Source organism: Macrotis lagotis, chromosome X, assembly GCF_037893015.1.
Source record: "Macrotis lagotis isolate mMagLag1 chromosome X, bilby.v1.9.chrom.fasta, whole genome shotgun sequence".
Classification (NCBI taxonomy): domain Eukaryota; kingdom Metazoa; phylum Chordata; class Mammalia; order Peramelemorphia; family Peramelidae; genus Macrotis; species Macrotis lagotis.
Genome location: NC_133666.1, coordinates 122,939,344 through 122,952,002, shown reverse-complemented (window position 1 = coordinate 122,952,002; position 12,659 = coordinate 122,939,344). Strand labels below are relative to the sequence as shown.

At 36.8% G+C, this 12,659-nt stretch overlaps 1 protein-coding gene across 7 annotated transcripts in view; it reads right to left on the bottom strand.

Annotated features, from left to right (window-relative positions):
- The window catches only part of IQCK (IQ motif containing K), a 153,587-nt gene that overhangs the window by 128,442 nt on the left and 12,486 nt on the right, over positions 1–12,659 (bottom strand). For 6 of the 7 annotated variants that reach the window (XM_074205303.1, XM_074205306.1, XM_074205300.1 and 3 more), the window contains exon 2: positions 5,966–6,030. The exons of the other annotated variant lie outside the window; for it this stretch is intronic. In XM_074205303.1, coding sequence (XP_074061404.1) covers positions 5,966–6,030 — 65 coding nt within the window. The remainder of the gene's footprint in view (positions 1–5,965; positions 6,031–12,659) is intronic. 7 annotated transcript variants of the gene reach the window in all.

Here is a 12,659-nt window from a genome sequence, read left to right as displayed (position 1 = left end):
AATCCAAGAAGGATCAAAATACTCAGTCTGAAGATGAGGAAGCACAAGCTCCTGCATCTAAAGACTCCAAGAAAAAAAAAAGAGAAATTGGGCTCAGTCTATGACAGAGCTCAAAAAAGACTTTGAAAATCAAATGAGGGAGTTAGAAAAAATTGGGAAAAGAAATGAGAGAGATGTAGGAAAAAAATGAAAATGAAGTCAGCATCTTAGTCAAGGAAATCCAAAAAAATGCTGAAGAAAATAGCATGCTAAAAACCAGCTTAGGTCAAATGGATAAAACAGTTCAAAAAGTTATTGAGGAGAAGAATGCTTTAAAAAGCAGAATTGGCCAGATGGAAAAGAGATAAGAAAGCTCTCTGAGGAAAACAAATCCTTCAGACAAAGAATAGAACTCAGGGAGATTGCTGAATTTATGAGAAATCAGGACTCAATACTTCAAAACCAAAAGAATGAAAAATTAAAAGAAAATGTGAAACATCTCATTGAAAAAAGAACTGATATAGAAAACAGACTTAGGAAAGATAATTTAAAAATTATTGGAATACCTGAAAGTCATGATCAGGAAAAGAGCCTTGACATCATTTTCAAAGAATTACTACAGGAAAATTGCCCTGACATCTTAGAAGCAGAGGGCAAAATAGAAATTGAGAGAATCTATCACTCTCCCCAAGAAAGAGATCCCAAAAAACCAACCCTCAGGAATATTATAGCCAAGTTCCAGAACTCTCAAGTTAAAGAGAAAATATTACAAGCAGCCAGAAGGACACAATTCAAATACTGTGGAGCTGCAGTCAGGATCTCACAAGACTAGCGCATGGGACTTGGAATATAATATACCAGAAAGGCAAAAGAGCTTAGAATGCAACCGAGAATCAACTACCAACTATCAGCAAAACTGAATGTCCTCTTCCAGGGAAAAAAGATGAACTTTCAATGAACCAGGGGAATTTTAAGTGTTCCTGTTGGAATGGCCAGAGCTGAACAGAAGATTTGATCGTCAAATACAGGATTCAGGTGAAGCATAGAGATTGGAGGAAAAGGGGAAAATATGAGAGACTTAATGATGATGAACTGCATGTATTCCTGTAAAGAAAAATGACACTGATAATACTCATATGAACCTTCTCAATTAGCAGAGCAGGTAGAAGGAGATTTTATAGATGAAGCACAGGAGAAAGCTGAATGTGAAGATAAAATATGGTGTAAAAATGGAGTCAATAGAAAAAAAGGGAAATATAGTGGGAGAAAGAAAAAGGAGAGGGAGAATAGGCTAAGATATTTCATATAATAAGATTTTTCTTTATTACAATGAGCTATTGCAATGATATGGAAGGGGGAAGGCAAGGGGGAATGAGGGAATCTTCACTCTAATCAGAGGTGGCTAGGAGAGGAAACAGCATATATACTAAATGGGGTATAGACATCTAGAGTAAGAATGAGGGGGGACAGGGCGAAGGGATGGGGATGTGAATGGAGGAGAGGATGGACCATGGGGGAAGAGTGGTCAGATATAACACATTTTCTTTTTTACTTCTTGCAAGGGGCTGGGATTGGATGGCCAGTCTGGGACCATAGGGCCAGGTGGATGCTGGGCCTAAGGGGTGGTATGAGGACTCAGGGTCTCTTGACCCCAGGACCAGGGATCTGTCTGTTGTGCCACTAAGCTACCCTACAGCAGAGTCAGAGTGAAAGGAGAGAGAAAATATAGTACATGGTAGTGGAGAAATACGAAAGGAGGGAGCTGCGATCAGCAATGGCAATGGTGGAAAAATATGGAAGTAAATTTTGTGATGGACTTATCATAAAGAATGCGATCCACCCACGACAGAGTTAGTGGTATTGGAACACAGACTGAAGCACTTTTTTTTATTATTATTTTGGGAAGGGGTGCAGGGCAAATGGGACTGGGTGGCCTGCCTGCGGCTGCATAGCAAGATGATTTTTGGGTGTCTGAGGACAGATTTGGACCCGGGTGCTCCTGGCTCAAGGGCCAGTGCTCTGTCTGACACCCAGCCACCCCTACTATTATTACTATTTTATTATATTTTGGGTCTTTTTTTTCTTTTTTTGTTTTTTGCAGGGCAGTGGGGTTGGGGTGGCTTGCATGTCACACAGCTGGGTGATTGTTGGGTGTATGGGGCCAGATATGGGCTCGGCTACTCCTGGCTTCAGGGCTGGTGCTCCATCCACTGTGCCACCTAGCCATACCTACAATTATTACTATTATTTTTTTTAATTTTAATTTTAATTTTTTCTCTCCCCTTTATCACTCAAGTGAGTCTATATTTTGGGGGTGAGGGGTATTTTGTTTACTCTTAAACAAGAATATTTTATTAATGTATACAAAAATTATTTGTACAAAAAGAATAAATATTAAATTAAAAAATAAAAATAAAAAAAGAATGAAAATTTAAAAAAGAAAAAAGAACTGTTCAAAAGAGGAATAGGCTGACTTGGGGGTTGTAACAAATTTCTGAAAGCTTTCCAAGCCTCACTAAATAACTGAAATGTGTCCATATCCCTATCACTCTAATGAAACTAATGACTTTCTAGTATCACTAATGAAGTACTAATTACCAAATTTTATGGCCTCTTCTCTATCCTTATTCTCCTTGACTTTAAGTTGCTATATGTGACATACTTAAACTCACCCACTTTCTTTTGAAATTTTCTTTCTTTGGTTTCCACAATATCTAGATGATTTTATTTCTCTCCCTACATACCTCGATAACGACTTCTTTCCTTGCATCCTCAGTTAACTCCCCTTTTTCCACTTGTTTTCTAAGACAAGTATTTAGCAAGGCTTAGTCCTTGGTCTTCTTTTTATTTATTTATTTATTTTGGGGAGCAAGGCAGTGGGGTTAAGTGGCTTGCCCAGGGTCACACAGCTAGGTAATGATTAAATGTCTGAGGTTGGATTTGAACTCAGGTACTCCTGACTCCAGGGCTGGTGCTCTATCCACTGTGCCACCTAGCTGCCCCTAGTCTTCTCTTCTTGCTAATTTCATATAGTTCATCTATTTTCAGGATTTCAGTGATCACTTCTAAAGTGTTAACTGCCAAATTTATATCTCTCCCAAACACCAGTTCCTTATCTCTTTTTTTCAAGAAAAAAGAAAATTCTCATAATATGTATAATCAAGCAGAACAGATTCCCACATTAGCCACATCAAAGATAAAGATAGAGATACAGAGAGAGAGAGAGAGAGAGAGAGAGAGAGAGAGACAGAGACAGAGAGAGACAGAGAGAGAGAGAGACAGAGAATATTGATCTGCACCAAGTCCATCACCTCTCTATCAGAAACGAGGTTGTTCATTTCCATTTGGATTCCCTTTCACCTCACGTTTAGGTATGTATTCCTAATACAATTTTCTGACCAACTGATAAACCAGGCAATATTATACACATTCCCCAAAGATTAATGTATACATCTACCAAAAAACAAAACAAAACAAAAAGAAAAAAAAAAAAAACAAGTGCATGTGAGGTAAATATATAACCAAGGAAATTTCAGTTAAGTGATACCAGATGAACAACATCATGGTGGTCCAGAACAACCTGTGGTCCAGAGATTCTTTCCTAAGTGACTCCCTAGATTTTCTCTTCTGGAGAAGCTTTAGTGCCAAGTTAATTCTTTTTTTTTCTTTAGGTTTTTGCAAGGCAAATGGGGTTAAGTGGCTTGCCCAAGGCCACACAGTTAGGTAATTATTAAGTGTCTGAGACTGGATTTGAACCCAGGTACTCCTGACTCCAGGGCTGGTGCTTTATCCACTACACCACCTAGCCACCCCTGCCAAGTTAATTCTTTGAGGGATATGGAACCCATCAAAAAGGAAAAAAAGAGCTGTCTTTTGACTACTGAGGTTAAGCCCTTTCAGTTTTGAAATTTTGTCAGATTAAAAAGTGTCAGTCTTGTATTTGATGTGCTGTTTGGCTGGGTGTTTTCATGATTACAGAGAATCCCCAAGACACAAAGTAAATTCTGATGTTCCAAGTGGAAATTTTTGGTTAAAAAAAAAGAAACCACAAAAAAGAATACTTCATGATAAGCTTCCCAAGATTGAAACCAGTCCATGTAAATAAACCTAGAACCCATAAACAATTCTGCTTTCCTCTTTGGTGTTTTTTACAGCTTTCAATTACCCTAATTTTATACCCAACATCCCTCCTTTTTCCCCCCAGTCCCCACACAAAAAAAGCATTTTTGGTCACAAGACTCAAATCCCTTCCCTGAGACCTATACAATCCACACAATTTGCTCGTCACCATCATGATTCTGTTCTTTACTGTTCCTTGGCCTCTTTTTATCCATGAATTCTCCCAGTATTATTTACCATTGTCCAGAATTTCACCTCCTCTCTAGGAAACAATCCTATAACTCAGTACTGTCCAGGAACTCCTTTTCTTTTCTAGGAACTTTTGACTAGGAACTCAGTGATGACCAGGAATTCTTCAGATTGTCTGGAATTCTCCATTGCTCTGCCACTATCTCCAATCACTGCCTTTTCTGTGCATGCATGATTCCTCTTGTGGTATTACCTGCAGCCCTTCTCATCTGGGCCTCTCAGTTCTGCTTCTCTTCCTCTCCATAGATTCCCATTTAAAGGCATAAGTACTTCCAGGGAATTTAACTCAAGTGCTCTGAAACTAATAAACTGAACTAGTATAAAAATCAATTAGACTTAATTTTAAGTCCACGGGGTAGTGATGAGAATCATATACCATACATGCCAGAACAAATATCAATGTGGCTGCTTGCCCATTTGGGTTAGAGGACATCTACAGGGTCAGAACAAAGGCTTCATTCTTTAGCTTGGTTAGCTTCCTAACTTTGACCATGCTTCTCCTAGGCACCCTCTATATATTCACTCACATAGGACTTGGACATTTCTCTTTGAGTATAAAATCTGGCCTAGTTACCACATGGGGTTGAAAGATAAAAAGCATGGTAAATTTAAAATAAAAAAGACACATTAAGGGGCAGCTAGGTGGCACAGTAGATAGAGCACCCTGGAGTCAGGAGAACCTGAGTTCAAATCCAGCCTCAGACATTTAATAATTAACCTAGCTGTGTGACCTTGAGGAAGTCATTTAACCCTACTGCCCTGCAAAAAAAAAAAACAACTAAGAAGACACATTAAGCAAAATGTGGGATATTTAAAAGGGAGTTTATCAACTCAGTCAAACTAACAAAATCTGTTTATTATGAACTTGTTTTATAATGATAAGAGCTGGAAGACACTTTAGAAATTATCCAGTCCAGCTCTTTCTTTTTATAGTTGTGGAAACTGAAGCACAGATGTGTTATCACCAAGTTAACAATAAATTAATAACAGAGAAGATATTAAGAAAGACATGTCTCCAAACTTTGTCCTTTTCAAGTTCAGTACTCTGTTTTTCCACTCTTGTGAACACTATGAAGGGGGAAGTTGTGAGGGTAGGTCTAGCAAGAAAGTTAGGATATTGGACACCAACAGTAAACTATAATTTAGAAAGATGCTTTCTGCTGCTCTTACTATTTTCTTTCTTTCAAGGAGCTATTTATACTGTAAGTTCCTTAAAGGCTTGGAACCCAGTTTAATTCATCTTGTATTTCCCACAATATATGCATAATAAACAAAACAGCATATGCCATTGAATGAGGTTAATTGAGTTGTTTGATTTTTTAGAAAAATACACTTGCTAAATCTATTTCAATGATATAGAAGAGTTCATGTATTTCTAAACATATCACAAATGTAACTATTCAAATATAAGTTATGCTTTTGTTAATAATTTAGGTTACAAGTACAAAAGAGCAACTTCTTACTTTGTGATAAAATACATTTTAAGAGAATTTTCAAATTTTGAGAGAATTCTCAAAAATTTTCAAGCTACTAGTGTATAATTTTATAGTTCATATTGCCTCTTCAATCCAAAAAAAAAAACCTAATAGTGAAAGTCCAAGGACTGGGTAATACTCACAGTAATCACAGGCGGTTGTTTTACTTTATACCCTTCTGGAAAGGGAGGCTGCTCAGCTTCATATTCTAAAACAGGAAAACATAGCAGCAAAGTCCAAATATGTCTTGGCAAAGGTTTTCATACTTTAATGCCCTTTGTGAAGTTATTTTCAAACTTTAGTTGGTGATTTTAAAAAATGACAAAGCCTATCTTTCACAAATTCAAGTTTAAGTTTACTTTCAATATACCCCCATAATCTTTTGATCTTTAGGGATGAGCAGAAGGAGTGACAGTACAGGCAATGAATATGTGTGGAGGATAGGTGGGGAACGTTGCGGAGTAATACTGACTGGGAAGCTATTCTCCTTTCCCTTCTGAATGGGAATGTGTAGGAAAAAAGGGGAGAGTGTAATATGGCAGCAGATTCTGAGATGAGTAAGGAGAAGGCTATCATTGGCAGATGACTGGGAAATTATAGAACAAATCTCATTTCATAGATTTAGAGTTGGAAGGAAGTTTAGAAGTCAGCTAATAAAAATATCTAATTTTACAAATGAAGAAACTAAGCCTAAGAGAATTTAAAGGACTTGCCTCAGTTGTCACACAAGTGGCAGAGCAATTTGAATCCAAATTGCTGATTCCAACTTCAAGCTGCTTCTCCTATATTACACAGCCCTACCAAGCCAAGTTGAGGAAGAGATCACCTGCTAGATAGAGAAGGGTGAGGACACAGGAGAGAGAAGAAAGTCTAGAAGACCCATGTGGGCCAATATGAGGACTCAAGGAAAGATTAATACTCAATAAGGATTTATGAAGCACCTTCTAATACCAAGAACTGTGCTGGGTGCTGGGGATACAAAGCAGAAGTATAGTACACTAATCCCTGCCCTCAGGAGGCTTAAATTCCATTGAGGGAACATTATGTGCATATATAAGTATGTACAAAATATAGAAAGGATAATGATGTTGGTGAGGAAGGCACTAGAGGCGATGGGATCAGGAAAGACTTCAAGGAGACGATGGAGCTTGAGGTAAATCTGGTTAAGTGAGGAGGGAGCATACTGCAGGCATGGGAGCAGGAAAGGGGATGCAGCATTGTGCAAAAAGGAGAATTAGACTGGAACATAGGGAGTCATGCTGAGTAAGCCTGGCAAGACAGGCTGGAATCAGGCTGAGGAGGACTTTTAAGTATCAAAAAGAGAATGTTTTATTCAATCCTAAAAGTATTAAGGAGGCATTAGAGCTTATCATGCAGCAACAAGACCCAGGGGAGGTTAAGTAATGTGATATGGAGTAGATCCAAGGACTCAAGTTTTTGTGGCTTCCTGCAGAAATTTTCTCCTCTTCTTAAACAGGAGTTGACAAGGAAAATGACTAGGGGGTCACTATCTCCCCAGGTTCAACTCTGGCCTCAGATACTTCCTAGCTGCTTGACCAAGTCACTTAACCCTGCTTGACTCAGTTTCCTCATCTGTAAAATGAAGGAGGAAATGGAAAATCATTCCAGTAACTTTACCAAGATAATTCCAAATGGAGTCACAAAAAATTGGATACAACTTTTGAACTATTGAAAAGCAACAAATATTGCATCCAAACCTTTAAGAAGAGAGCAAGTTAAAAAGTTGGTGGCTTAGGGAAACCCGAGATAACAATGAGAGCAAATAGGAGGTTCAGGAATAATCAAGTTTGGAGGGTTGACAGAAAGCATGGTTATATAAATAATACCAGATCAGGCTGAAAAGGTAGCAAAAGATTTTGAAGAACCTGCATTTGCAGGATATTATCTTTTTTTAAAAAATTACAAAAGAACTGAAACAATTTTAAAAGCTGATGTAATTTATAATCAACATTAACCATTCAATTTTGACTTAGAACTTTTCCATATATACTTTTCATTGTAAATCTCTACAACTGTTTCTGTACATCTTCCCCAAATCTTTTTCCACATTGTCTATCCTATCATTTTCTCTTTAGAGTATATAAAATATATATGTATATATGTAAGAAAGTTCTAGACAGATTGGTCTTACTTTGATATATCTTATAAATTTTGAATAAGACAAGAAGAGATTGGTCATTTTAAAGGTCAAGAAATATGGAATGATCTAATTTGAAAACTTTCCCTCATAAATTGTCTTGTGATAACTTTAAGAATAAGTTCATTATACTATTTGACCCAATCTATTACCACAATTTTGAAAAATTAGTGGAAACATAATAGTAATTTATGTAGATAATGAATGAAAATTCATGTCATTATTATTGTGAAACTCATGTAATAACTGGAAGTAGTATTAATTTTAAAAAATCAAAGCCTTTTAAAAGTAAGATTAAAAGATGTTCCACTAATATCAATTCCATTGCTCTTTGATTTCTAGAAATTATAGTTCTCTTCAAAGTGATTTATATAGAAAGTGACAGCAAACTAAAATAATTGTTCTGATGTAGATTCAGAAATCATTAGGATCATAGCTGTAGTACTGGAAAAGGCATTACAAATTTCTTGGTCTAATCCCATTTTACAGATGAGGAAATTCAGACCAATAAAAGTTGAATAACTTGCCTAAGGTCACACATGTAGATCTGATATTTAATCTAGTTCTTTAGACTTTCAGAACTTATGGGAGCAGGAAGGAAGGAAGTTTAAAAAGATCTAATTTTATAAATGAGGAAACTGAGCCTAAGAGAATTTAAAGGACTTGCCTTTTTTTGCTCATTTAATTAAAGAGGTGGAAATGCACAATCAAATTTCTTGGGTAAAAAAGGGCCTACAGGTTAAAAAACAATTCTAAGATGCTTTTAGAGAATTGTTTCTAAATATATATAGAGAACTGATTCAAATTTATTAAAAATAACAAGCCATTCGAAAGGTCAAAGGTTACACAAAGGAAATTCTTGGACAAAGAAATCAAAGCTAACTATAGTTATATGAAAAACTGCTGTAAATCATTATTGATTAGAGAAATGCAAATTAAACCATCTCTGAGGAACCACCTCACATGTCTCAGATTGGCCAATATGACCAAAAAGGATAATGATCAGTGTTGGAAGGATTATGGGAAATCTAGGACACTAATGCACTGTTGGTAGAGTTGTGACCTGATCCAGTCTTTCAGGAGAGTAATTTAGAATTATGCCCAAAGGGCAATGAAAATGTACATACAGTTTGATCCAGAAATATCACTACTGGGTCTGTAACCTGAAGAGATAATGAAAAAAGGATAAAAACTTCGTATGTACAAAAATATTCATAACAGCTCTGCTTGTAGTGACAAAGAATTAGAAATTGAGGGGATGTCATCAATTGCTTAATGGCTAAACAAATTATGGTATGTGATGGAACCACTATTGTTCTGTAAGGAATCATGAGGGATGGGATTTCATAAAAGCCTAGAAAGGCTTGCATGAACTGAAGTGAGATGAGCAGAACCAGAAGAACACTGTACACCTTAACAGCAACATGATGATGAATTATGATGGATTTGTTCACTCCATCAGTGCAATAATCAGGGACAATTTTAAGGGATTTGTGATGGAGAATACAGCTATATCCAGAAAAGGAACTGTGGAGTTTAAACTAAGACCAATGTTTAATATCTTCAATTTTTAAAAGTTGTCTTTTGTAAAATGTAATTTTGCTATCTCTAATTTTTTCTTCCTTTTGGATCTGATTCTTCTCTCACAACACATAGAATTCTGATCTATGCATATCATGAATGCAAATGTAAAGCTGATATCAGATTGCCTTCTGTTGGGGGAGGGGGAGGTAAAGGCAAGGAGGGAGAAAAATTATAAAACTCAAAACCTTGCAAAAATGATTGGTAGAATCTGAAAATATGAGGAAAAATAAAGAATGATATAGAGAATGTTAAAAAAAGCTGCTTTTTTAGAGATTCATTTTTATTTATATATTTATTTTTATTTATTTGTTTATTTATTTTTAGTATGCTGTAAAGGATAGTAAAATATAGTAGCCACCAACTCTGACAATTTAAATCTTACCTGTAACAATTACTAGCTGAGGGAATGATTCAAATACTGATAAAACAGAAACTTGCCCTCCAGCTAACTTCTTCATCATTCTCCCAGTAGAACTCAGGTTTTTTTTTCATTTATTCACTGATTTCATATTCAAACATCTTAATAGTATATTGTAGGGTTATTGTAAAGAAAATGCTTCCTTAAATTATAAAGAACAAATGCAACAAGCTCTCTCTCTCTCTCTCTCTCTCTCTCTCTCTCTCTCTCTCTCTCTCTCCCTCCCTCCCTCCCTCCCTCCCTCCCTCCCTCCCTCCCCTTATGTTTAGCCCTTTGATTTCAGCAGTGGAAAGCTTCTAGTATGGAAACTCTCTCCACTGAAAGAGACTGCCAAACAGTGCAGCCCATAAGGTATGTGTCAGAGGAAATACTTGATCTCAGATCTTCTCACTAATTACCTAGAAACTGTATCTCTTAGGATTTTCATTCATCATAAGTCCTTATTTTATTGATATGTGTTTAAAAGATATACATTTCCCCTTAAGTACTGCTTTGGCTGTATCCCAAAAATTCTGACAGCTTATCTCGTCATAATTCTCTTTAATGAAATTTTCTATGATTTGCTCTTTTACCCACTCATTCTTTAGGATCATATTATTTAGTTTAAGTAATTTATAATCTGTTTCTCTGGTCCTTTATTGAATGCAATTTTTATTACATTATGATTTGAGAAGGATGCATTTAATATTGCTGCTTTTCATTTTGAGATTTTATGTCCTAAATGATGGTCAATTTTTGAGTAAGCTCTTTATTCCCCTGGGAAAAAAGTGTATTCCTTTCTATTCCCATTCAGTTTTCTCCACAGGTTTTTCATAGATACATTTTCTAAAATTCTATTCATCTCCTTAACTCCTTTATTATTTATTTTATAGTTAAATTTATCTAGTTCTATTAATGTATCTTTACTATCTATTTCCTCCTATAATTCATTTATCCTTTAAGAATTTTGGATATTATACCAAATGTTTAGTATCGCTATTGCTTCATTGTCTATGTACTTTTTTTTAGCAAAATTAATTTCCCGGCTTATCTCTTTTATAAATAGACTATTTTTACTTTTTAGTTATCTAAAATTATGATTGCTACTCCTGATTTTTTTTTACATAAGCTGAAGCATAACATTATGCTCTTGTCCCTTATTTTTACTCTCTGTGTATCTTTCTATTTCAAGTGTGTTTCTTATAAACAAATTATTAGGTTCTGGGGTTTTAAATTTTTATTTATTTATTAAGGCAATGTGCCCAAGGTCACACAGCTAGGCAATTATTAAGTATCTGAGGCCGGGTTTGAACTCAGGTACTCCTGATTCCAGGGTCAGTGCTCTATCCACTGTGCCACCTAGCTGCCAGATTCTGGGTTTTAATCCATTTATTATCTACTTCCATTTTATGGAATATGTATATTTCCCTCCATCCTATATTCTTACCACCCTCTCCCTCCTCAAAAGTCTACTTTACTTCTGATCAATGACTACCCCAATCTATCCTCCCTCTATCCCTCCCTGCCTTTTATAACTCTTCCTACTACTTCCTTGTAGGGCCAGATAGAGTTCTATACCCAACTAAGTAGGTAATATTATTCCCAGTTTGAGCTAATTTCAAGGAAAGTAAGGTTTTAAATGCTATCCAACAACTCCCCCACAATCTTCTCCACTGTAAAAATTCTTCCTTTCATGCCTCTATGTAAAATAATTTACCCCATTTTGCCTCTCTTAATTCTACTGCATCCCTCTTTCTTACCACAAATTTTTTAATCATGGGACATCATAGTCAATTCAAATCCATACTATCTATATATATTCCTTCTAACTATCCTAGCAATGATAAAATTTTTAGATGTTACAAGTATCTTTTTTAGTTAATTTATTTTAATTTTTTTTTCCTCCAGCCTCATGAGAAAGCAAGTTTCAATGTTTACTTCCCAAACCTTAAGTTGCAAATTCAAAATCTTTTTTTGAGCTTTTCCATAGCCTGAGACCAGATCCTCTATAGGACCAAAGTAATTGTCTATGGTTGGATTCTTTTTCTTCTGTTGTTTGCTTATTTCCTCAGCCTATGACTTAATTTTAACTATTAAGTTGGAGCTCTGATTCTAGGGTGGAAGGATGCACTGTCTCAAGCTTTTGGGGGTTTTGCAGTAGCATTCAGGGACATCCCCCAGGGACCTGCAAGTTCTCAATTCTTCCTAGGTCTTGTGAGAAGCTCTGACTGATCTCCTAGTCTGTGCTCTGGCCTGTGGATGATCACAAGCACTCCTTTCTGACTTGGAGCCTTGAGGAAGGTCGCTGCTCTGCTGCAGACCATGAGCGCTGTTATACTTCTTCTCCTTTTCCTGAGACTAGGGCCCCAGACTGTGACGGAATCTGAGTATGGGCAAAGTCACAGAGTCCTGCCTCAAGGGTAGCAGAGAGACCTCTGCAATCTTCCCTGACCCCCCCCCCCACACCATTCATGGGCTGAGCACTCTAGAAGTTGCTGCCCAGTGGCTCCCTGCTCAGTGGCTCCCTAGGTCTGCCCCTGGTATCCTGGGGCCAGGTCTGCACTGAGACCTGCCCTGGACTAGGCTCTGCTCTCACTCTGGTGCAGCAGACTGACTGAATTTCCCAACTGTCCTTGGCAATCCCTGGGCTGAGAGTTCTGGAAACCACTACTGCTGCCAGGGACCCAGGCATCTGCCA